This window comes from Peromyscus californicus, unplaced genomic scaffold (genome assembly GCF_007827085.1).
Source record: "Peromyscus californicus insignis strain IS unplaced genomic scaffold, ASM782708v3 Scaffold_23__1_contigs__length_62951481, whole genome shotgun sequence".
In the NCBI taxonomy this organism is placed as follows: Eukaryota; Metazoa; Chordata; class Mammalia; order Rodentia; family Cricetidae; genus Peromyscus; species Peromyscus californicus.
In genome coordinates, this window is record NW_026294534.1 from 9,093,083 (window position 1) to 9,119,368 (window position 26,286).

General features: G+C 44.6%; 1 protein-coding gene across 1 annotated transcript in view; it reads left to right on the forward strand.

Moving 5' to 3' along the window:
* The window catches only part of Dlgap2 (DLG associated protein 2), a 747,033-nt gene that overhangs the window by 56,162 nt on the left and 664,585 nt on the right, over positions 1-26,286 (forward strand). Inside the window, 1 exon segment of the mRNA XM_052751752.1 lies at positions 20,434-20,533. Coding sequence (XP_052607712.1) covers positions 20,519-20,533 — 15 coding nt within the window. The 5' untranslated portion in view covers positions 20,434-20,518.

The following is a 26,286-nucleotide window of genomic DNA, read 5'->3' on the forward strand; positions in this document are numbered from 1 at the left end:
AACTCAAGCATATGTTGGGTAGAGCACAGCTTTGTGGGTAAAGAGATAGAAGGACAAAGGTAAAAGAAATAAAGAGAAAGCTTACAGAGAGACCTGAACGCTGTAATGTTTGGGCCCATGTATAAGAGTCCTATTTATGTTTTAAAAATGGAGACAGCTTTTGATACAGTGTTTAGATCCCAGAGGATACTTTTTAGAGGATTATATAACAGTTGCATCTCAAAATGTCAAGTGAATTTTGCACAAGATTTCATATCTTTTAAAGTTATGAAAAAGAATTTAACTTTTACCCCGAATTAGGTTAGAAACATATGTAATATTTCTCCTAGATCCTGAAAAAATGCATGTGTTGGGCAAATGTCTCGGAAAGCTAGTGCCACCTGTATTCCTTAACACACACACACACACACACACACACACACACTCACTCACACACACACACACACACACACACACACACACACACACACACACACACACGCAAAAAGAAGAAATACCTAGGTGGGGAGGAATAGTAACTCCCAGGATTACAGTGTTTGTCTTAGTTTGGAAATGGGACCTAAGGGATCAGTTTGAGATGGAAGGCCTTTCCTTCCACTCTGGCCATAGCCTTCCCAGCCTCCTTTGCGAGTGGACAGTAGACGTGTGTGCAGGATGACTGGGCTTTCTCATCAACTGTCGTGTTGAGGGTGCGTGTGGTTTCAGTTCTACAGCGACATCGGCACTCTAAATGCCGAGGAGACCATCTTTCTCATTAGTTGTCATAGTGTACCCACCCATAAGTTCAGCTCAGTGAGGAAGGCTTCTTAGAGATACTTCTTGCCAGCCACAGAGGTACATGTCCATCTCAAAAACAGAGAGACAGACAGAAACATGCCAACAGTACCCTCCTTTGGTGATCCCCCTTTTCACTGTTTTAGCCAAGGCAGGTGGGTTCTGCCTGGTCGGAGATTTCTTCATCTTCCTGATGCCCGCACCGGCTTCCCTTGCCATTTACCTCATCTTTTTGAAGAAGTGATTTAAAACTTTTGCCCATGTTTGAAGGTCAGGCTGTCTGTTGACTTCCAGTTAGGAGTGCTTCATGTTCTTTGTAGACATGATGTCCCTGGACTTTCCTTTGCAGATATCCCCCGGTCTCAGGAGCTTGTCTTTTATTCTCTTCACTGACTCTTGTGAAGAAGCACCTGCAGGCTGTGGTCACCTGAACCTGTAGTTAGAAAATGCTCACTCATTTACAGGAAGCACGTGAGTACGTACTCTGTTTATGCAAAACAGAGAACGCTTCTGCTTCTAGAGTCTTAGGAGCCGTTGGACGTCATTGACTACATAGAGAGCAGAACTGGCCCCAGCCTGGTGTGGTACAGGGCAAAGCCCTGTGCTTGGCAGAACATGGCGGGCTCCTCAAAAGTTGTTGTGGTCATGAGAGCTGGAAACATGAAGTCAGTTAGCACCTTCGCTGCCCCGTGCAATCACACTCTTACTTCTGAGATCTTTTTCTTTTTTCCCTGTAGGGAATAGGAAGATTCTCACCTCACTCCGACTGTTGTGAAGGTCAAGGAATTGGCAGGATGGGTTAGTGCAGCATGTGTGATGGGGATCTCACATCTCTCCTTCTTTTCCTCCTTAGAGCCAGCCCAGAAATCACTTGAGGAGTGACAGGGAGGACCTTGGGGGAGTATGGACTCTCTGGCCTTAGAGAAGAACTTCAGAGGAAGAGGAGGGGGTGGAGGCTGGGCAGGGCAGCCTCAGAGGCTAGAACCATCAGGAATATTTCAAGGCAAGAAAGGGAAAGTCTCCCTGGGAGGGGGAGGCAGTGTGTGTGACCCACTGACAGTGATGACCGAGGATGTGACGAGGGTGGAATTTTTTTTAGCGTTTTAATATCCCGAACTTAGTTCCAGTTCTCTGACACTTGGGTAGAGTGGTCTGCATGTGCAGTGGGCCCCATAGGCCCATGCATGCTCACCACTCGGACTCAGGTGGTGCTGTTTGGAAGATCGTCCGACCTTTAGGAGGTGGAGACTCACTGGAAGCATCAGGTCACTGGAGACAGATCTTGAGTTTCACAGCCTGCTCCATTTCCTCTCTTCTTTGTTTGCTAACTGAAGACACAGTGTGACCAGCCTCAGGCTTCTGCCTTCCAGCTGCCGTATCCTGCTGTGAGGGACTGTCTCTGTCTTCCTTATATTGGTTTTGGTAAGGTATTTGGTCACAACAACGAGGAAAGCAAGCAGTACAATTGTGCAGCAATATATTTTTTGCATCCTTTTTTATTATATTCGTTTATGGAGAGTATTTCATAAAAAGCTGAAACATAAACATCAGGATGCATTGAAACCTGTGTGAATAGTTACAGGGAGAAGGAGAGGAATCCGTGGCTTACATGTCACCTCCTCCTCATCTCTTGTTTAAGACCGGGACAGATAAGTGGCCCTTGACATGTGCCGAGGGGAACTCCGTATCTGATCACTTGATCTTACTCCTGCCTGCATGTTTTCACTCTCACCGTCTCCTCACACTTCCGTTTCTCAGTGTTGAGCCTCGAACATGGGCACTTGTACTGCTTGGTTGGCGTGGTTTTGAACTAACCTTTGTTATTTGTTTTGAAAAATTATTTATTTTACATCCTGGTTGCAGTTTCCCCTCCCTCCTCTCCCCCCCTCCCCCAGCCACCTCTATTTCCACCCCCAACCTTTATTATATTCTTAATTTGTACTTCATCTTTTACCTAGTTTTCAAAGGAATATAAGCCCATTATGGAACATTCAGAAAATACTGGAAAATGAAGGGAGAAGCGGGATAGACAGCCTTGACCTTTGTGGGTCACGGTCTCCGTATGACCTTTGTTACCCTCCTACTTTTTGTCTTATTTTATAGTTAGAGCATGCAGCCTTGGGCAGCATACTAAAATTAATCACGAGTGTCCTTTTGCTTATGATTGTAATAAAAAATGATTTCCATCTTTCTTCGCAGGGTGATTGCTGTAGCGATAAGGTGAATGGTTTTTCATCACGTTAAAGACATGTCCCTTTAATACCAGTTTACAAATTATTCAAAAGATAAGGGATGATGTTGGATTTCTCAGGTACTTATTCAGTACCGGTCCAAATGGGTTTCTCTTTTCTGTACATTTTTTAAAAATAAAATTATAGCTAGTGTTAACAGAATGCTCTTATTTCATAGCAATGACATGTCGTTTTAATCCACTGCCAGATTGTTCGCTAGTATTTTTTGTTGACAGTTTCTGCATCTTGTGATGATGGAGAGTGTGTTTAAGTTCAGCAGCTCTTGAGTCTAGTTTTCCTGTCTGTGTCCTGCCTGGACACGTGTTCCATCCCGGGACAGTCATCTCTTCCCTGCCTGGTGTGGGGACATGAGCTGCTTGCAGGGTGTGTGGCTGGCTTGTGCGGAGCTCGCGGTGACTTGGATTTAGTTGTAGCTTACTGTTTCCCTCTCTTCTCAACACTGGCTCATCTCCTGTGTCTTCCCTGTTAACTTTGATTTTCTCTCCATTTCTCTGATGCATGTCTTCCAGAGTCTCTTTGTTAACATCTGTGGGTGGGTAAGCTTTCAGAATCCTTGGATGTCTAAAAATACGTGATTCTCACATGAAATCTAATTTTACCGAGTGCTGGAATCTCAATTCACAGCCATTTCCCTCAAAGCTGTGGCTACCCAGCTGAGGGGACGGATCCTCCTAGTCACCCTGTCCTTCCTTGTGAGGAGCCTACCCTCCCATCCTTCAGCTTGGTTGAGACCCTTGTGCCTGTTTGCTTGTTTATGCCCTGGGGTCCTCTGTGGACCTCACTTACACTCATCTCTCTTTAGTTTTGGGAACTTTTCTCCTTGAGTTCTGTCTTTCCTCCTGACACTGTTTGATGGGCCTTGGACATTCTGGCGTTTTCCTTTGCATGTATCACATGTTGGTCTTTTGTGGGGTTGTTTTGATTGAAACCTTGGGTCAGACCTATACTGTCTTCTGTGTTCTTGTGTGGCCTGTTTGTCCTGTCCCACTCTCTGCTCTTAACTGTTACCTCTATGTGGGTAACAGTTGCAGGGTTGCAGCAGCCTAGGGCTCCTGTCAGCCACCTGTGTCTATTATGCTTTCAGTCCAGAGGTAAGCCTTCCTCACAGAGGTGCCTTCCTCAATGGCTGGGTGGTCTGTAGGTAAGCCTTCCTCACAGAGGTGCCTTCCTCAATGGCTGGATGGTCCGTAGGTAAGCCTTCCTCACAGAGGTGCCTTCCTCAATGGCTGGGTGGTCTGTAGGTAAGCCTTCCTCACAGAGGTGCCTTCCTCAATGGCTAGGTGGTCTGTAGGTAAGCATTCTCCACAGAGGTGCCTTCCTCAATGGCTGGATGGTCATGTTGCTTCATTCTGATGACCTCTTGTTGACCCAATGATAGATAATGTTTACAAGATTTCAGTGACATGTCCTGTGGTGTGGCCTTCCACATCTCTATGGGAAAGGAGGGGTCAGCTAATGGGCATCATTACTGCCCTGTCTTGAATGCCTCTCTTAGCCTGGAGACAAACTGGTATATTGTGACTTCTAGCCTGTGTATCTAAGGGGACCCAAGGATTTAGTAATTGATGTTCTTACGAAGATGCACCCAGAGCCAGGCGGATAACACGTGTGTCTTTGGGGACTCTTCAGATACAAACTGTACTGGGCACTGTCAAACAGTCTTGCCTCTTTCTTGGGAAAAATGGCTTTTCTTACACTAAGTATGTTTGAGTTTTTTTAAGTGCAGCACAGTATTTTTGAAGTTTATTGACACGCATATATCAACATATATCAGTTGTTGCTTTTCTTTTGCTGCTAATTAATATCCAGTGAGTGAACTCAGGATAAGACACTGTTTGTGGATTTTTCTTTTAGTTGATGGGTTCCTGGCTGCACCAATGTTTGGCTTCTGTGAGTAACATCAATTGAATGCTTGTTCAGGTCTTTTGTGGTCATGCTGTTCTTCTTGGGTAACTACAAAGGAGTGGGATTTCTGTGCCGTGGATGTGAGTGTGCAAAGCCATATTTAAGAAACTGGCAAGCAGTCCACTATAGCAGGTGCCTTTCTTTATGTTCCTGTTACTGATGCAGGGGACTGTCTGGAGCTCCAGTTCTCACTAGCATTCAGAAGCACGAGTCTGTTTATTTTATTTGCTCAAGAGGACCGGAGCAATCATGGTTCCATGAAGTTGTTTACATGTAGTTTTTCATTGTCAGCCCCCAGACTACCTAAACAATGACAGCTCTGTTTTTCCCCTGACTTCAGCACCATTGTACTGAGTACCTGGCCACACATACCTGACACTGAGCGCATGATAGGTGCAGTTTTCTGTGCCCCCAAAGTGTTTACTGTTAATCTTTCTGAAGGATGCTATCTTGACTTTGGACTCAAGTGACTGGAGTAGGTGGATATGCGTTGATGAAAGAGGTCACACACTGCCCATCACTCCTGGCATCCTACCCTCTACCTGTCGATGTTCAGCAGTGACTTGTTTTGAGTTAGCTGGTTTCCTCAGGGTATATGAATCCTGGGGGAGCTGCACTCCGAAAACTACCTCCAACCCTTTTCCGTCCGCTAAGCATGTGGTTGCTCCCAGCATATTCAGCAAGTGTCATATGAAGCATGACTTTGTGGTTACCTTGGGTCCTCTGCCAAAGGGGAGAGGAGGAGGAGGAGGAGGAGGCGGAGGCGGCAGGGGCGGCAGGGGCAGTGGCGTATTGTTGAGGGAGTTCCAATAGTTGGTAAATAGGAAGAAGATAGGTTGGGATCTGAGGCTGTGAATCCAGCTTGGCTCCAGTCTTGCTCCGGACTGGCTGGGCATGCCTGATTGCAATCACGGCGACGAGGCGTATTCTGCAGGAGTGCATTTTGCTAATGATACGTATCAAATAATCGATACTGACTGTGAACTCACTTGAATTATTAAAAGGAGTTAAATATTTCAAATTACGGCTGTAATTATGGTGATTGGATGAGCACTCCCACATGCCTTAATTAAAGCCATTGTGATCGCAGACAGAGAAAACCTTGAAAACTTCGGGATGTTATTAACAACCTTCGAGATGGGCCTGCTTCCTAGAGACCCCCCCCCCCCCCCCCCCCCCCCGGCTGCTGTTTGTGTCCTTTGCTGGATCCTATCCATACAAATGTCAAGTAGATCTGTAGGTGCAGTTGTGTGGCATTTGGGTGGGAGGCTCTTCAGCACCTCTACACCCAGGAGGATTTTTCACGTGGTTTTAAGAAGTGCCAGAGTTGTTTAACTACATGTCAAAGATGCCCCAGGATGGTGTTTTGCAAAGATGGGAAGGCCTATGTGGAGAGGCTCATTGAAGGACCTCTGTGACATTTGCTCATGATTGTCTGTGTTGAGAGACCTGGGCTGCATCTGTACTGTGCTTTTGACAATTGGAAACGCCAAGGACACATGGTTGTGACTAGGGGACACAGGTATTGGCTCTTAGCTCCTATAGTGGGGTGGCCTCCATCCACAATGGAAATTGTCCACCCTAGCTGAGTTGGGCCCAAGTCCTGCTGCCTTGGAAACAGGCTGATAGAAAAGGAAGCCTTGTCGATGAATGAAAAGTCTGTATTGGGGTGGCGGTGGGGGTGTCTTTGTGTACCTGTGTTCACATATGTGTATGTACTTGTATGTTTGTGTGTCTGTGTACATGTGTGTTCTATAAGTGGTGCTGTATTTGGAAGTGGCATTTGTTAGAAGGAGGTCAGAGTCCACAGTCCTACCTCTTCCATGTGATGTTCCCCTCAGCCTGGCCTTGCCACTGTCCTTGGAGTGCTGCCTACTCTTCCTGCCTGGTGGCATCCTGAATGCCTGTCACCTCTCTGCAGCAGGGTGTCTTTTAAAGGCATCATCTCTCTAGGCTCACTGCTCTCATGAGGCGGTTTGATAATGGTGTTCTCTGCTTGTGTGCATATATACCAAGCAAAAGGCTGCATCTGGTTCCTCCTCTTCTGGGCACTTCCTTTTCATGCCATGGAATTCTAGACATGTATTGTTTACTGCTCTAGAGGCCTTGGAACCTGGGAGAATGGAGCCTAAAAATGAGGCAGACTAGAGTCTCATGCCATAGTTAACTTTATTCAGAGCCTCAGTCAGTTTCAACTCTGAGGGTTAAGAAAAGTCACATGAATAAAGTTCTCATGAGTTCAAGCTGTATGTAATCACAAGGACAAGCTTCACGTGACACAAAACATATTTTTCCATAGAGCCATATAAACAAATAGCAATAGCTGGTTGTAATGAATAATCTGAAGTAAACTCACTCCTATCCAATACACCTGGGTGGGCCACAGAAGATACATTCCAAGAACAATTCTGTGTTTTTGAAGACACTGAGGTCATAAGACTCTTGTCTTATTTTCTTGGAGTTTCTCACAAGCCCTCAGAATTCCTTTTGCAGGACTTCATTCCTTGGACCGTGTTGTGACAATGTTGAGATTTTTAGGCCATGTGGCATCATGTCTGGTACATCATAAGCCCCCAAAGCAGTAATTATTATTAATGTTTACCCATAAACTTTATTGTACACATCTGAAGTTTACAGCACAATTTCATGATCACAAGTGGCCAAAGGCTGGTATACAAAAGGAGGTTAGCATAGCCATCAGTTCGGGGAGAGCCCCTAAAATCTACCTATTACAGTCTGACAAGGTACAGGATTACTGGTGGAAGATGAGACAGTTTCCCAGGCTACCACTTGCTCAGCTGCTCCTAGGGGGGATGCATTGGTTCTGAGAACCTGGGGCCCCATAGCTGCTGAAACCCCAGCCAATGCTGTGTTGCCAGGGAGGTGCCTTCTGGAAGGACTGTACAGTATCCACAGCCAGAGAATTTTTTTTCCTTGTTGTTAGTGACCAGTTTCTTCTTTCCTAAAGCTGATACCACAAAATCCAGTTTATATCAATTTTCTTAGGACTCCAGCCTTCCCCAGAAATATAAATGCTTGGGCCAAAAGGACTGCCTTCTAAATCAGCCAGAGAAATATACCATCCCTTGGATTTTGCCATACTTATGCCAAAATTACGAGCGTAATGAACGAGCACATTAAATTTGTGCATTATTGATTAAAAATTAACATTTTGCTAGCATCAGGAAGGAAGTGCCACTGAAGAACTGAGGGATTTCATGAGGAATCTGACACTAGATTGTGGATAAAAAAGACAGGCCTGCTAAATGCATTCCACCTGCAGCCCCAGCGAGCTGAAGCTGCTCTTTGGTTGCTAGGGTAGAGAGAGGCACGTGTTGTGAATTCAAACAGCAGCAAGTGGGATATTGGCTCAGAACAGAGAACGGCATCCTCTCCATGTGACTTCGATGGAGTCAGGCATGCTCACAGTGGGCTGTGGGAAGGCCACGCATGTGTTTGATACTATTACCCGGCTCCTGGGGTCAGAGTTGCTCCAGGTCTGCTGGTTTTGATTTGGAGCAGGCCCTGTCTTCTTTACCTCCTTGGTGCTCCCGTGTTAATCCTCTTAGCTTATCTGAAGGAGAAGCTAATCTCGGTGGGCACTCCATGGCTCTAAAGAAGCACGCATTTGTTAGACTGTCTGCCAGTCAGCATTGAGTGTGATCTGGTGAGCTGAGCCGGCTCTGTGGGCCCAGGCTGACCTCTGATTCTCCTCCGCCCCAAAGTCTTGTCGGTGACAGGAGAAATGGTTGATATTTTACAGTGTGTTCTGTAATCTCCAATTTGTGCACATTTGAGGAAATCCGTGCTGGCTTCAGCAGCCTGCACTTTGACTAGGAAGATGTCAGCGTAAGACCATGAGAAGAAATCAATTTAATTATTCTCCTTTCCCCAAGAATGTTTGAAAATTTCTTAGACACTTTTTTAAAGTTCAAACTCAGTTATATTATCCAGAAAGAGCCCTGGTGGTTCCCCACAGACTTCTATCAAATCACCTTCCTCTATGGAGAAATCCAGCTTCTGGCCTGAGCAGTTTTCCATCAGTGATTTGCCCCCAGCAAATGACACCTGCCTCGCAGGAGATGTGTTTTTCTCTCCCTTTTAGGAGATCCAAAATAACGAAGGGTAGGTGCATCCATAGAGGAGATTGGAGAAGGCTTGCTCCAGCTCCTCAACCTGCTCCTCCCCACACTCCTCCCATGTGTCTCTCATTTCTTCCAGGGGAGTTCTTCCTCAGAAACCATCCTTACAGGTTGGTACAGCTGTCTACATTGGTGCTGAGGATTGCCGGTGGGGCTCAGGTTCTCTGCCACAGCCCCTCCTCAGCCTCTGTTCCACTCTTAGCTGTCTCCCTGAATGCTCACTGTTCTCAGCCCTTCTCCAAACTGCAGCCCACACCCATTATGGTTCCCTACTTACAGTGGAGTCATGTTTCAGAATGTCCTTCGGTGTACCTGGTTTTGAATTCCCACACCACCTGCGTGGTTTTTCTCTTTTTTTTAGCTTCAAGAAGTCTCTGTACCCATTTATAACCATCATGGCCAAATGTGTTATGGATCATCCTGTTGTAACCTTGTTTGGTTGTGATCTGGCCTGGGGACATAACCAACACTTACAATCCTGTTTCTATGGGAAATAAAACTACACTAAGGATTTCAGCATGGTCTGTTAGTTTCTGCTGGGTTTACTCTACTAGATCTTCCCTTGTAAGGAAGAAAATGGTAGAATGCAATGGTTTCCCAATTTATCACATGACACTTGCCAAGACCATTTGGAAACCCTATGGAAAGCTGGGTATGGCACTACTGTACAGCTCCAGGAAGATGCAGGGCAACAGTGACTGGGCTAGAGCTGAAGCTTGTGCAATCAGTTAGGATTGATTTGGGTGGATGTGGTAGAGCCCCAGCTCATTTGATTTATGAGAGCTTGTTTGGAGGTTGTAGCAGGGGAGCACAGCTACTCCTGTACCCCTAACTCAAGACCAGTCCTCCTTTATTCCAGGAAGGCTGTCCTTTTTGATCTAGTATGCAGCTTTGGGAGGGATGCACATGGAACAGTGAGGGAGGAAGGGGACACCCTCCTAGACGGCCAGATTAGCTGAGTCAACCCTGGTGATCAGTGGGGTAACAGATGTCACAGCCAGATTGCTCTCACATCCTCATCCTGCTTATAAATGCAGATGGTGTTTGTAGATACAGGGTCTGAAGGCTGCAGTGATATGTTAAGGGTGTGGGCTCTCATACTCCTCTTAGTACTGTGCTCCATCATAGCCTGTGGCTTGCACCCAAGTGACTGTCACATGGGAGCCTGTGGCAGCTGCTACTTCCAGTATCTTCACAGTGTTCCCCCAATTTCCCAGTAGAAACCACACTGTTGACTGTCCTTACGTCACTATGTGATGTGCATAACTTAGAGTAGTCCCTGTGGATGACGGACAGGCCACATCAAATGTCTAGTTCTGGATCATATGAACATGGCAAATCCCCCAAGGGTGGAATAGGGGGTGATTCTTCAAGGGTGGTTGAAGCAGGCCACAGGAGGAGGGTTTGACTCTGCAGGTGGTGGCTATCGGTGGGGTGACATCCTTGCCAGCAGTCTTCACTGTGTGGTTATTTATCAAGGTCTTTGCTCTGAGTTTTGGAGTGTGGGTTGGCATGTTGGCTCAGTTATTCCTCTGGTGTATTTTTTTTCCCGTATGTGCTGAGAAAGCATGATTGATTGAGCAGTTTCTCTTTCCAGGACCATGATTAAGTGAAACTGTAGACTGTCCCGCTTTTCTGCATCCTTCTCAATGTAACATCAATCTTCTTGCTTAAGAGGTTATAGATATTAGAGAACAATACCTGAAAGAACACATACTAAGTTATCACCTGCATGTGTCATAACAAGATTGGCAGCAATGGAAAAAAATGATACTTAACATCATCATGGTTGGGACTGTAGAATTCTGATCTCTGCAGGGGATGCCCCTGACTGTGGTCTCCTGCCTTCAGTGAGAACCTTCAAATAGTTCTCTTTTTGTTTTTTTCTTTTCTTTTCTTTATTAGTTTGTGTGTGCGTGTGTGTGTGTGTGTGTGTGTGTGTGTGTGTGTGTATGTGAGGGGTGGGGAGGAAGAAGAGGGAGGGAGGGAGGGAGGGAGGGAGGGAGGGAGGGAGGGAGGGACGGACTGACTGACTGTCTAATTTCAGGCAGATGTGGAGGTCAGAGGACAACTTGAAGGAGTCAGTTCTCTATTTTCACCATGGATTCTGGGGGTTAAACTCAATGTACTTTTATGCCCTGTGTCATCTTGCTCGTCCTCAAACAGTTCTTGATGAGAAGATGTTTTGCTGCACAAAGCCCTTGTGCTGTCCCCTCTCCGCTCTGCGTCGAAGGAAGACGTAGACAAATCCTTGTTCCTTCTCATCTTGTTTCTCCCCCTCATCTGTCTTACATCTGTTAGATGCATACACTCTGTGGTTCCTAGGCCACTTGGCTATGTTTTTCTACCTTTTCCTTTGTGCTTAAGGCTTCTTTTGGAATGGGAGGGTTTCGTCTCAGGAGGAGGAGGTGGAGGAGGAGAGAGGCGTTGACTACTCTCTTCAGGCAGGAGGGCCAAAGGCTTGATGGGCTAGTGCTGACATGGGGTGTAGGAAGCTCACTACTGGACAGCTAATGAAGCTGATGACAGCATGGTTGCCATTCACAGGGTCAAGTAGCGAATCTCTCTTGCTAATTCGTGTCATTTTGTGTGATTGGTCTCAGGCTCACCTGACTATGGCAGATGCGGTGCCTTTCACAGAGACTTGTTGGCACCCTGAGAACAGATGTTCTGTAGGTCTCTTGTACCTGTGTGGGCATCGCTTTCTCAAGCTTTGGGAAGTTTTATTTCATGATTTTATTGAAAATATTTGTTATGCCTCCTCTTTTTAATCTCTTTTTATGTCCACAATTTTTCAATTCTCCCTGGTGTTTTCATGGTGTTCTGTTTGTGTATTTTAGAAAAATAATTGCCATTTTCTATGACTGACTCATCCAACTCCCCTACCTTGCTTTCAAGCGCCGGTACTCTATTTTCCTCATAATGCACTCTGTTGGGGAGAATTTCTAGTGATCTTTTTATCTAAGAAATTAAAATTTTCATGTCCATCTTCATTTCAGCTTGTGTTTTCTTCAGTATTTCTCTTTATTGAATTCTATTTTCATATTATGAATTGCCCTCCTTATTTCATTTAGCTGTTCGTGTTTCCTTGGGATTTAATCAATTTGTTCTTGCCTCTCTCAGTTCATTTGGATGTTGGCTTGTGTCCTCTTTAAATTCTCTGAATGTATTTATAATTGTTCTTTTGAATTCTGTGTTTTGAATTTCATCTACGTTGTTGTCATGGAGGACCATTATTATGGGATTGGTGTTTTCTCTTTTTAGGGGGGGTGTTTTAGTTTTTCATATAGATTTTGTTTTTCTAATGAGACCTGGACATCTGGAGTTAGGTTTTGGTTGAGTCTTGCTTTGTGTTTTTAGCCCACCAGGCCGGAGAGTAGAGTGAGTGTCAGTCTGGGTGGGTTGGGGAGGAAAGGAAGGTGCAGAGAGGGTTTTGGATGAGGGGCTTGCTTTACCAGGTCTGTTTAGCTGGGCTGCTAGAGGATAAAGAGGGCTCTTGAAGCAGGGGAGGAGATGGAGGAGCTCGGGGTAGAGGGGCTGTCTTACAGGTCGTTGGTCCATGGGCCAAACTGAGTGAGGGTTTCCAGGGCTGGAAGGGTTGCAGGCAGTCAGCGGTAGAGGGACTGTCTGTCCTGGTCCAAGGCAGTTTGGCTGGAGTGGACTTCCAGGATTTTTCTATTTGAAATTTTGATCAGTCTGTTGACCTTTGCTTAGAACATTTATTTTTATGTCCATTTTATTGCTAAAGACCTGTCACTAGTAACTTTCTGGAGGTGAGCTTGTAGCCCCCATCTCTGTTCGTCTTTGTCATCTGTATGTCTATCTCTCTTTCTGTTCCTCTCTTCATACCTTCCCCTCTGTCCCTCACAGTTTGGGGCAGCTCTTTCATGTAGCCCTAATGTCTTAGGTACTCTTGGCTTGACTTTTGCTCTGCATGATCCTGTCTAGTTCAGGGTGGTTCCTTGATGATGTGGCATTGAGGGGGGGGGGGGGGAGGGGGAGGAAATCTCTTCTTTTTATCATAAGAATCTGTTTCCAGTATGAGTCAACTTGACTGAAATTAGTAAAACTTTTGTGACCGTATCTCCTCAGTAAGAAACAAGCTGCTGGACGGAATGGCTCCTCACATTCCCCACGGAAGGGAGAGCCTACAGTTCTCAAGGTGCTGTGGGGTAGTTGTCTGTTTCCTTGTCTGCCTTGTTCTCTGTCATGTGACTCATCCAGGAAGCAATGCCGGGTGTCTGCTTGGTTTGCTGCACAGCCCCCAGTGCTAACATGCCTGGCTCATGAAGTCTGGAAGTCCTGAGTCTGGGACTGACTCACAGCTGACATAGTTCATGTGGAAATACTTGTTCTCAGAGGCATCAATGTATCCAGAGCGTGGGGTTGGAGTTGGACCCACTCCCACACCCTTTTTATCACTCCGTTCAGGATCTGTAGGACTCATGCTATTGGATTGGCCTTCTTTTCTCTGTGAACTACCTGGTCTTCCCACCAGGCACCTGTGGCCCACTCGTCATTTCCATAGCTCAATCCTGTCTTCTGATTCTTCCAATTTTACTATTTCACTTGGAAATTTGATTTTGTTCAAATTCACATTACACCAAAATGCTATTTATTATGTTTTTTTAGTCATTAGTTAAAATATTTGGCAAAATATAGTGTAGCCAATCAGGTATAAACCATTGCACGCCTGTGCCAATGGCAGTGCAGTACTTATGAAACAGTTGCAGATGCGAAGTGGTAGATGGCCAATCTCGTATAATTGGATTTCACACAAGCCTCTTTGCCACCCCTTGTTTTTGAAGCATGCTCTGTAAATGAAAACCTCACTGCACTCTAAATTGTTTTTCTATCATCCTCATTTATGGCACATGACATCTTGTAATTTTTCTTAACCTTTGTTTGCTAAGTCATATTGGTATTTTCAATAGGATAATCAACAGCAAAAGGGGCATAATTGAGTTTTCTTGTCCAATTTGTTTATCAATGGCTTTTAAAACTGCACAGAAGAGGAAGAAAAATGGTTCCTAGCAAGTTGTGAATCAATTTCCTCATGCTGCTGTTTGTGCGGGTTTTCTTACTGTGCCATCAAGGTGCCTGAACTCAATTCCCAGTAGTTCTCATATTTGGGGAGGTAGTTGCATTACTTAGGGATGCATGTGTGAATGTAAATGATGAGGTGATCTTTGTCCTTCTTAACAGCTAGGGGTATTGTGTTTGTGAGTGCTGTCTATGGCTGGCTGACCTGTCAAAGCAGATGCATATAAAGCAAGTAGAAGACCCTGCGCCATCCTCCAGACATCCATCCTGCTTCCTTGGAGATTACAGTTGGGTGGTCTACAGCTGTACCGTTGTCTCCATGCTGTTGGGCACTTGGGAGGAAGATGGCTGTACTAGTGGCCATGGGGTTTGTACTAGGTGCAGACCTTTTACAAGGGACAGACAAGATCTCTTCTTACCTCCAAGGCCATTTCTGATCATGTGAATTTCATGATTACACTTTTTGGAAGACATAAAAAAAAATCATTGAGAATTCTGGTCGGTCCTCCTGACACCTTGTGGGTGTGGTTAGTATCCAGATGAGGACAGTCTGTGGGAGGAGGCGGGAACAACTCCACAGCATTATGGAGTGACTGAATCAGACTGCCCTGGGCTATAGACTTGGATAGTTATGGAAGCAGTTAATCGAATTAACATTAGTGAAGAGCTCGAGTTAGTTTTTCCATCACTTACAGTTCATTGCAAGGATCTGGAAGGGCCACAGGGAGTGGGTTCTCCAGATGCCTGCCATTGTCTTTGTCAGTCAGGGTTCCCCAAAGGACGGTGCTGAACAAGATGCACATCTGTTTCTGTGTCTGTTGGGAGAACAAAAGTGAGAGGGGGATTCATCATGAGGAGCCTCTTGGGGTCACAGATGCTGGGGTCTAGAATCTGCATGGAGGGTCTCCAGGAGACCGGTGAGTTGTTGATGCTGTGGTTTGATGCATTTGCTGGCTTCCCCATGACCTTGTTTGGTTCATCCCACGTGAAGTCATGAGAGGCCTGAACTTAGTGGCAGTGGCCACAGGAAGCCTCTGTCTTCTAGTGTCCTCAGAGGACATCTTCTGTCCCAGTCTCCCAGTGACTTGGCACGAATTATTCCCATGGGAAACAGAATTCCAGGAAACAGCAGTGGAAGAAATAAGTGTGGCAGTGCAGGGCATAGAAGCCTGTTGTTGTTAGAGACATAGGGTTGTTGGAGAATGAGTCTGTTGCCGATAATTAGATGCCCAGCATATTTTCAGTGGGATTTATAGCTACAGAGTAGCATGCCACAAACTAATCAGACAGCCAACAAATGGAATTCAGGTGGCTAGAGAGCCTTGCATTGGTTGTATGCTAAAGTCCGATCAACAGATTAGCATTCAGCTGTTAGGAAGAACTGAATTGTAAAGTCAGACCCTCGTTGTGATGGCCAGCTTCGGAGCAGATGACTGTTGAACTCAAGACAAAATAGTGACCATGGTAATGTACCCTTAGTAAAATTGCTATTTAAACCATGTTGATTCAGTTGAATGATGATTTTGAGTACACATGTATATGCTTGCAAAGTCATTAGAGATTTTTCTTACTCTCAAAACATGGGCACATCACACACAAGGAGGCGTTCTCCAGTGATGCCTGGGAAGACTGTGCTGATTGGAATCACTAAAGAAGTAACTTCCTGTCACCCATGGCTTCAGAGCATCCTCAGACTGGATTGGACCAACAGAGCATGATTTACAGGAATTTTGCCAGGGCCTTGAGAAAATAATCTGTAGGGATTATTTTGTAAAAATTTGAAAGTCGAGGTGAAATGCTTGGTTTTCTTATTGACTATAAGGGATGAGCACCAACTAAAGTCAGCTGACTTTAATGGTCCATAGCCGGAGACACAAGTTTTCCTAGGCCTGCTTATAAAAATCACCGTCTCATGATTCATACATTCTACATGAGGTTTTATGAACTGATAATTTTATGTTATTTAATCTTTCCTCAAGTGATAAACACCATTGTCTTTTAGTTATTTCAAAACTGGGTAAATTTAGCAGAAAAAGATGATCTCACTTAAGATTGTAGATAATATCCTAAAAATACAAGCTAATTCAATCTATCTAGATGTGTAATGTAAGTAAGTAGGCATTGCTCTATAAGTGAAATATTACTTCGGTAGTAAGAACTTGGTTGTAATAATGCATGAAGTGAGCATATTAGAGAAAAAAACATAATTATATCGTTAGATAATGGAGGACCTTGATATAGTATAATAGCCATTTCTGAGAACATTTCAAATGAATATAAATGATATAAATGGATGTAGCATCTGGCAATTACAGAAAGTGTCCCTGACATAGACAGGAGCAAATCTAGTAGGGATTTTATCAGTGCTGTGGAGTGTCTGAGAAATTTAGGACTGCTTCTGCAAACCCATACGATTCCAGTACAAGTGTTGTTTTGGGAAAATATATGAGGTTAGATAATAATCAGTTGGAAGATGGAAGTCTATATAAGATCTATTTGATAATAGGAACTTTGATCAATACAATATCACTAGATAAAAATCACCAATGGTATTGCACATAAGATAATGGGAAACTGGGTCCCATGTCAGAAACCATAGCCTCACAAAATGCCGTGGGATGAAAAAGGAGCACCTTGGACCATTTGGAAGGGGTATAAACTATAGCTAATAGAGAGGTGTTTAAATGGCAAATTCACTGTGAACACATGTCACTTCTGAGGGGTGTTTGTCCCCATGTGTAATTGCACGTGTGCGTATCTGTGGGTTAGTTCACGGCAGATGATTTTCCTGTTGTGAACAACACTGAAAGTGGGTAAGAGGTTACTTGAGTAAGGGGCAAGAGAACTGACTCGTGAGAAGAATTCGCAAGATTGTTCAACAAAGAGATTTTAAAAAACCTGAATCGTGGGTTCAGTGCCAGGAGAAACACGAATGCTACAGGCAATGAATAAATCTGTGGATGTTTTTATATGAATGGTACTTTCAAATTAAGAAAATGCAGATTATTTAGTAAAATTTCTGGAATAATTGGTTGTCTACTGGAGAGAAAATAGAATTAATTTCTAATTTACAGCTTAAAAATTTTAAGTACATTATATATATAGTAATTAAAAATAGTTATAGAAATTTTAAAAGAAAACTTAGGGGCTTGACAGGTAGCTCAGCAGCTCAGAGCCTGTTCTAGAAGAGCTGAGTTCAGTTCCCAGCACTGATGTCCGGTGGCTCACATTCACCCAGTCCTGCTGCAGAGGATCTGACACCTCTTGCTTGCAAGGTGTTGCATTCACATGCATGCACCTACCCACAGACAGACACACACACATACACTGGAGATATAGTAAATGACTGGAGAGAAAGTAAACAAAAAGAAAATGTAATATGATGTGCTTTTTAAATGTTAGCATGGAGAATATCTCCATAACCCCAAATGCCATCAAGGACATAATTCATAATTGATAGATTCGGACACTCAAATAAACATTATGTCTTTTCAGTTATTGAAAACATGCCATTAAGGAAGTCAGTAGATAATGACAAACTTAAAGAAAACATTTGCATGGAGCTGAGGAGGTAGCTCAGTGGATACAATGTTTACTATACACGCACAGTGTCTAGAATTTGGATCTGCAACACTCATGTAAATGCTGTAAATGCCAGTGGACATGACAACCTGCCTGTAATCCCGTTGCAATCCCAGCACATAATCCCAGCACCTAGCAGAGACGAGGGATCTCTGTTGGAGCTCACTGAGGTTTCCTAGTGGCTTTACCCAGCAGGACTGCATAAGAGACTGATTCGGCCATGGGTCTAGTACTAGGTGTTTGGAAGGGTCTGCACTTGGCTATATTTAGCGAGGGGGAGGTCTTTTGCCCCTCCCCTTGGCATTGTTATAAAAAGGCCTTTTGAATAAAATTTTGGGCTGGTGGGTTTTGACCCAGGCCCTCCTGAGCCTATCCTGTGTTTTTGTCTTTCCTCTTTCTGTTTAAATATTTCTCTCTTCTCCCTCCTCAGGAGTACCCTGGTTGTAAAAGTGGGGGCTGGTCCACCACAGATCTCCAGAGCAAGCTGGCTTGCTAGACTAGCTGAGTTCTGGATCTAAGTGAGAGACCCTGCATCAGCATACAAGGCCACGGACAATAGAGGAGGACACAGCATCAATCTCAGTCTTCTGTAGGCACATACATACATGTTTGTGGGGTACACACATGTGTCCCATATATATGAATATGCAAACACCACACACACACATACACACACACACACACACATACACACACACACCTAATAAAAGGTAAACATTTACAACTGATAGTATGGTTGAGTGGTCTGACATATATAAATATATCTTACACAGTAATTAAAACTGTATACCCTGAAGGAAAACCAAAGGAACACAGTTTGCACAAAAAGACACTTGCTTAATAACCAATTTAAACAATTCCCAGACTCCATGAAAATAACAAGAAACTTGGTTTCCACTAGAGAGAAAAAAACCAAAGATTGCCGGGCGGTGGTGGCGCACGCCTTTAATCCCAGCACTCGGGAGGCAGAGCCAGGCGGATCTCTGTGAGTTCGAGGCCAGCCTGGGCTACCAAGTGAGTCCCAGGAAAGGCGCAAAGCTACACAGAGAAACCCTGTCTCGAAAAACCGAAAAAAAAAAAAACAAAAAAACAAAAAAACAAAACAAAACAAAACAAAAAAACAAAACAAAACAAAGATTTATAATATGTGACCGTGTAAATTGAGACTAATGTTGGTAGACTACCATGTGAACAGTGTGCATATCCTTTTACTCCACAGTAGCATTTCTAGAGATGTTCTGGGTAAACGAAACTGAAAAGCATATAAAAATTTCTGCACAGTTCTTAGCAATTGGACACAGTACAAAACCCAAGACCACGGGACTTGCAGGGTCAGTTATGATGCATGTTCTCTCTCTGTGCACACATGGGTGTGTGTATGCTCTTATCAGGGTAAGCATGTGTGGAACATGTGTGAAGGTCAGACACAGCCTCATGTTTTGGTCCTCGCCTTCTGCCTTGTTTGGGACAGGGTCTCTTGTTCATCATCCCATGACCCTCCAGGGATTCGCCTGACTCTGTTTCCCATCTCTCCGTAGGAGTGTTAGAATTATAGACACACGATGCCAGCTCCAGCGTTGTGTAGGTTCTGGGGAATCCGAGCTTAAGTCCTCACACTTGGGCAGTTAGTGCTTTTCTCACTGAGCCAACTCCCCAGTCCAACTGTGACCCTTTAGTACAAGAAAACACAAAACAAAACAAAACACCAAGTAGTTCTGTGTTCACAAATGTGGAGAAAAGTAGATGGGGCAAGTAATGGTCCACTATGAAAGGTTCTGATGACTGATGTCTAGACTTGAGTTGACATGGATAGACAGCCATGAAAGGTTTGTGTGAACTGGTAAGGAGAAATGAGTGAAACTGACCCTGAGTGTGTACATTATTATGTAATGAATATGCCCCAAATGTACTTGTTAAAAATTCACATCCTTGGCTGATTAGCATTGTACATTTATAAGTATTTACTTAGCACCTAGTAATCCATCATCAAACTGGTGTTTGCCCAAGATTCAGGTGACAAAATAGTTTACAGAAGGCATTGTACACCACACAGCATTCATAAATTTCAGGAGAATAATGTGTCATGATTATGACTTTTAAGGGTCACGTAAAGTACACATAGAAGAGTCTTTTGTGATCCTATCAGACAAAGAATGTCATATGTTCTAGTATATTGTGGAGCCACGGTTACTCTGTTATCTGGTTTGTATTTGGTACAGTGGCAACTTCATGTGCTAGCATGCAAGGGATGAAACAAGTCAGGAGTTTTGAACTCCGTCAAACACATGGATTAGCACTTATTTTAAAGTCAGCGCAACCTTCCATGTCGTCTGGGGGTTACAGTCCGTTTCTGTGTCTAACACTTGATATCACTCCCTTCTCTCCATTTGCCTGGCTCGCGGATTGGTTCCCAATGCTGGTTTAATCACCAAGTTGCAGAAGGAGTTACAAATCTTGATTTAAAGTGTAGTTTTTCTTTTCCTCTCTGGTTTAATATTTTGAAGTTGTTAAACCCATTTATCATTTCAAATCCTGCTTTAAAATTGAGATATTTTTCACAACTGTGCATGCCGTGTGCACTCAGTGTAGCTCTCGCTGTGGCTGTTTTTAATCTACTTAATTATTACTGAGTTGCTTATTTTTAATGTATACTCCATGTTTTTTTTTCCCCTGGGGGGAGGTTGTTTACCCTTTTTTATCATTTTATCCCCATTTCTATCCATTCCTCATCTTAGGATTCCCCACCATCTGAGGCCCGGCCATAGTACTCCGTGATTTCCCAGCAGCTTTGGATCCCCAGCCTGCACCCTGCCAGCCATAATGGGGACGGCTCAGGTACCGTGAGATCTCGCTATTCCTTCTTTCCTTTCTGTGTGTGTTCATTCTCAAGCAATTCCTCACTGCCTGCTGTGATAGGGCCCCTGTCACAGGAAGGGGATAAAGGGGGATGGGCCAAAGTCCAGCTGCTAAAGGACCCAGGGAAACAGGTGAGGAGCTGGTGAGCCAAGGATGTCTGTAATGATAGCATAGCATACCCCAAACCCTCCAGGTGCTTCAGGGCAATGTTTTCCTAATCAAATAGCGGTGCATTAATAATGTTATCAGAAACTCTGTGTCTGTGTGTGTGTGTGTGTGTGTGTGTGTGTGTGTGTGTGTGTGTGTGTCTGTGTCTGTGTGATAGTTAAGTAAGGGCCAAGGGAATATTGACATTGGTGAAGCCCCTCCATAGTATCTGCTACTGCTGTGTTGCCTGCTGATTGGTCTGTTCAGGGGAGCTGAATATGTAGAGATGACAGGGATCTAAACACAGGTTCCTACTGGCTTTAAAAAGGCTGTTCTGTGGGATCTGGTGGCTGTAGCTGTGCTGGTGTGTGTGTGTGTGTGTGTGTGTGTGTGTGTGTGTGTGTGTGTGTGTAAGGTAAGTGGAGTTCTGCATTCATAGAGGTGGGTTGTGATATGGCAGGAAAACAGTTCTTAAATGATAGCATCCTTCCCGCTGCTGCTGCTGACTTTAGTGCCTCATCTTGGGGCAACCCAAGGAACCTCTAGGAACAGGACACCCAGTTCTCAGACCTCTGGAACATAGTTTAGGGCCGAGTTGTAACTTCATGGCTCCTCAGTGCCAGGGAGTAAATCAGATAGCCGGTGAATCTCCATGGGAGAGGCATTTCCTTTCATTTGTCAAAGGGCAGTGATGCTTATGCAGAATGTAATTTTATTTCTTGCTCCAGAAGAGATTTAGAGTGATGAAAAATGTCCTGCGTTTGGATGGATCCTTGTTGCCACTACTATCCTGACTGATAATCTCCTTCCTTTTCTCTGGTGTCAGACATTCTTGACTCAGGATTCAAATACTTTTCTTAAGGATTTCTTAGTCTCAGAAACTGGTGTTGACTTCAGGCTATAGGTCAGTTTCCACAGCCAGAGCACTCGGCTGGGTCTGCTGGGATCTTGGAAGGTTTGCAGAGAGGCTTGGAAGGGTTGTGAGGCAGGCTCTGTCTGTCTCTAAGTCTCTGTGTGTCTCTCTCTCTCCCTCCCTCCCTCCCTCCCTCCCTCCCTCCCTCCCTCCCTCCCTCCCTCCCTCCCTCCCTCCTTCCCTCCCTCCCTCCCTCATGCTGCCAAGACCAACCATAGCTCTTCAATAAGGCTTCTCAATACTAAACAAAATTCACCAGTTGGTTTAGCCAGAAAAGAAACTCATTAAACAGAAACTGACATTCTGTGCATCTCTCACAACACCAGATAAAGTTGCTTAGCACGGAGCTTAGTCCTGGGTTCATTTACCTGTGGGAAAGGCATGTGGGAGAAAGAGCATACAGTCCATGCTGCCTTCAGCTGCCAGAAAGGCTGGAAAAACCTTTGTGTTGTTCACCTTTATTTTTTATTATACCCTGCGAGGGGTTTACAGGCAGTGTGGGGGAAGCCCTCAGTGGTATAGAGATGAATGAAATCAGTGAAAAAGCAGAAAAAGGGGCTTAGGGAGGTGGGCATAGAAGAGCAGGGCAGCCTCTAGGCCTGTCCTTGAGATCACTGGAGGCTGTGCATCTCCCGACCCCCTGCTTTCTTCCTCAGACTTTCAAGTGACTTCCTTTGTCTTCATGTGGGCTTCCCAAGGGGTACTAATCCTAGTCTAAATCCTTGTCTGGTCTGCAGTGTTGGCTCTGCAACCCCAGGACCTGGTGCAGATGAAAGCATTGTCAGTGATCCCGTTGGGAAGCAGGGCGCACATCGGCTTAGTTTTCATGAATGAATGTAGGTGTGACGTGGCATACAGATGCCGCGGAGAGCTGTGGTTGCTGAGGTCTCTGCTGCGGTGGTGCTGCTGGTCTGGTTTTTTCTTTTGGGAGGTGGTGAGCTTTGATGGTAAAATCATTTTGTTGTTGTTTAGGTTTAGGTTTTGAGACCCTGGTGTCCTGTGGGTCCTGCAGCTAGACCTCAGCTCCAGGCCAGCTGGGTTCACTGGAGTGTCCAGAATCTCCCAGTGCGTTTCCTTCTTAGAAATTCAGATGTTGAAGCAGCAGAGCATCAGGGCGAGGCAGTGAGGGCAGGAATTTGAAGACTCTGTCTACCTCTTGGTTCCTAGGTCCCTTCTTCCTGCTGTAGGAGAAAACAACTCCATTCTCTAGGCTTCTAGGTCAGTTCTTAGCACTCCATAGAAATCTGACTTGGAAGGGAGCTGCAAGTCTCTCCTCTGAGGGCCATTGAATGGTCTGGCAGGACCCTCTACTGCGCAGCACATCGGGATGGCCCACCCAGGATTCTCAGCTTCTTGTTGGCCTGCTTCCTGGCCTTATTTAAGATCGAGATGTCCTGTTAGAGCCTGAGAGTGATCATAAAGATGTAGGGTGAGGATCTGGTATACACATGTGGATTAGGTTTTGGTGTTATGGGGCTTTTCTGACAGCAAGCTATCACCTTGGCATCCCTGTCTCCTCAAGATTCTGGCCTCTCGCTGGGTAGTAAGACATCGCTAGGCCTCTGATCCACTGAGAAACATCATCGTCAGTGAGAAGTTGCCTATAATTTTCCCTGGTTCTGCCCTTAGTGCCTGTGGCATCTATGATGTCACCTTACCCCTCCAATTCTGTGTGCTGGTGACATGAGTCTTCTTTCCCTGTCTTTCTTCTTTTTTTTTTTTTTTTTGGTTTTTCAAGACAGGGTTTCTCTGTGTAGCTTTGCGCCTTTCCTGGAACTCACCCTGTAGACCAGGCTGGCCTCGAACTCACAGGGATCCACCTGCCTCTGCCTCCCGAGTGCTGGGATTAAAGGCGTGCGCCACCACCGCCCGGCTCTCCCTGTCTTTCATTCTGCAGGTTGCTGACTGTTCATCTTCCAAGGAACCAGCTGTTGTTCCACTGATTTTCATTGTTGAGTTTATATTCTCCGCTCAGCTGATGTTGATGCTGCTCTTTATTTATTCCTTTCTTCTACTTACCTTTGGTTTTAATTCATTCTTTGTTTTTTAAAAAATTTGAAGATTAAAAATTCAGCCATTGATTTGGATCTTGATTTCTTTTCCAAAGAGGCCCCAGGTTCTGTAGACTTATCTTTGGTTTTCTACTTTGTTGGGTGCTAGATATTTTTGTATTTCCATAAATACTTCGGAGAGGTGGCAAAGCTGCTTGGAAACAGTATCATCTCTTCGCATTTTGTGGGGTAGGATCTGCGGGAGCCCTTCTCGTTCCCTGTGATGTTGCTGGTCCTCACCCCCTCAGCCTCCACCCAGGCTCTGGGATGTGGGTTTCACTTAGCTACCGTGACTGTATCTGTTTTCTGGTTTCAGAGTGACCCTACTGCTTACTGGGTGGTACGTTCTTATTTTCCAGCCATGTTTGGGACCTACGCTTGTTTTAAAGCCTTACTCATTTGCATGGATTTAAGGAGGGAGAGGAAGCCAAGATGGGTGTCCCATTGCCCTGTGTCCAGCCTACCTTTCTCATTAAATGTTTCCTTAGAAAGACCCAGTCTTTCTCTTCTTTCTCATTGGAGGGGATATGTTTTAGGGCTGGTGACAGGATTGTTCCAAATCTTCCATAGGGAAGCCTTCATTTTTTTCTTATTGTAGTGATGGTTAAATAGAAGCAGTTTCTTCCTCCAGGAAACACCGTTATGTGTTTAGAGACGTTTGTGGTTGACACTCTGAAGAGAGTTCACTACTAGTGTCCTGTAGTTTCAAGTCAGGGATGCCAAGGACAGCCTGTGGTACACAGGATAACCCCAAAACAGAGAGTTACCAGGATCAAAATGTCAAAGACACATTGTCTTATACTTATAACCTAACCTCTTGATTCTCAGGTGTTCCCCGGGTCTAAATAAGGACAATGAGGAAATAACGTAATCCTGGCAGAGAATGGTTTATCTTCAGTGTCTGGGTATTCTCTTCCCCTGGAAATGACAGTGTAGCAAGTTTGCATGCAGGGTCACTTAAATTGATTATAATTAAAATGCACATTTGACATGGGGGGGGGTCTTTGAATCATCCACTGAGGGTGGTTAATGTATTTGTGAGCTCATACTGCAGACGCCCACCAGTGATGCCATAGTCACATCCTCATGGGGGCTGGGATAGTGAGTAAGCTCCGCTGTGCTTACACCAGCGGGATTTTGTCTCATTTAGAGTAAGACATTACAGAAAGGATTCTCAGCATTGACTGCAGGTCCAATCACAAATAACCCTGAAGAGTGAGATGCAACTTATTTGGTAAATGTAATGTCTAGTCTTCAAGGTAAATACGAACAGAGGTGGGCTGATCAGAGACTGCCTAGGAAGAGAAACTGAGTAGGACTCATTTATTATCCCCAATGTGCAAATGCACTAGATTCAAGGCCAAGAAAGCCACGTCCAGAACATATACCTTTGTTTGTTTCCATTGGGTGAAAAATCATTGTTTTTTTTCTTAATTAGGGTTTAGAGAAAATCCTCTGATTCTTAAAATTTGTTTAACTTTGGCAAGCTTGGTGGTTTTCTTTATTGATCCCACATCCAGGTTGGCAGCACTGATTAGGCAGGAAAAACAGGCAGTACCTTGCCCATGCATCTCCTAATGGAAACCTTGCAGGCTCAGCTATAGCTAGTACACTGGCGGGGGCTTCTGGCAGCTCAGTGGGGTGTGGGGGATGTAGACATGTAGATCAGCATGTGGAAACCCACATTCTAAGGCAGGTCCCTTGGCATTTCCTGTTTGATGATGGCGGAGTTCACACCATTGTGTCTCTTACATCCTTGTGTTCATGAGCCCTGAACTTAGCTCCTCCTCTTTGCTGCCCTGAGTTTTATATTGTCTTCTTGCAAGGATCTCTGGGCTGTGGGACAATAATACCACTGTGTTCACAATCAAACAGTTCTAACTCTTCACTGCAACAAGTCAGGAGGTAGATGTCCATCTAAAAAGAAATCATCCAAGTCAATTGCAGAAGTGTCTTCTTCCATCAGGTCGACCCAGGCTTGCCTTGTAGAACTGTAACATTCACTGTGTATCTGCACATTACTTGTTCGCTTTTTAAGAAGAATCTAAGCACAGTCTGGAGAGATGGCTCAGTGGTGAAGAAGATGCAGCTCTTCCAGAGGACCTGTGTTCAGTTCATGGTACCTGTGTCGAGGTGCTCATCACCACTTGTCACCCCAGCTCAAGGGGCTCTCACATCCTCTTCTGGCCTCGGAGGGGACCTCCATGCATGCGGCAGACACTCACATACACAAACACACACATACACATAAGGAAAAATGAAATAAATATTTAGACAAAACAAACAAAATCTAAACAAAAAAAAATCTAATATGTCTAACCATAGAAAAGTTACCCAACAAGAAAAATTCAGAGGTGGTATTTATGACATTTTGGCTACTTTGCATCTATATATTTTCTAGTTTATATTAGCAAAACTGCATACATTGTTACAATAACATGTTTGACAAATTAATAACATAATAACTTTTAAAAGTATTTTTTGGGGGAGTTGAATATGGTACAAGTACATGTTCAAGTGCACACATGTGTGTACCGGAGAGATCAGACATTGACACTGGTTATTTTCCTAACTTGCTCTCCACCTTATTTTTGGATCTAGAGTCTCTCATTGAACCTGGA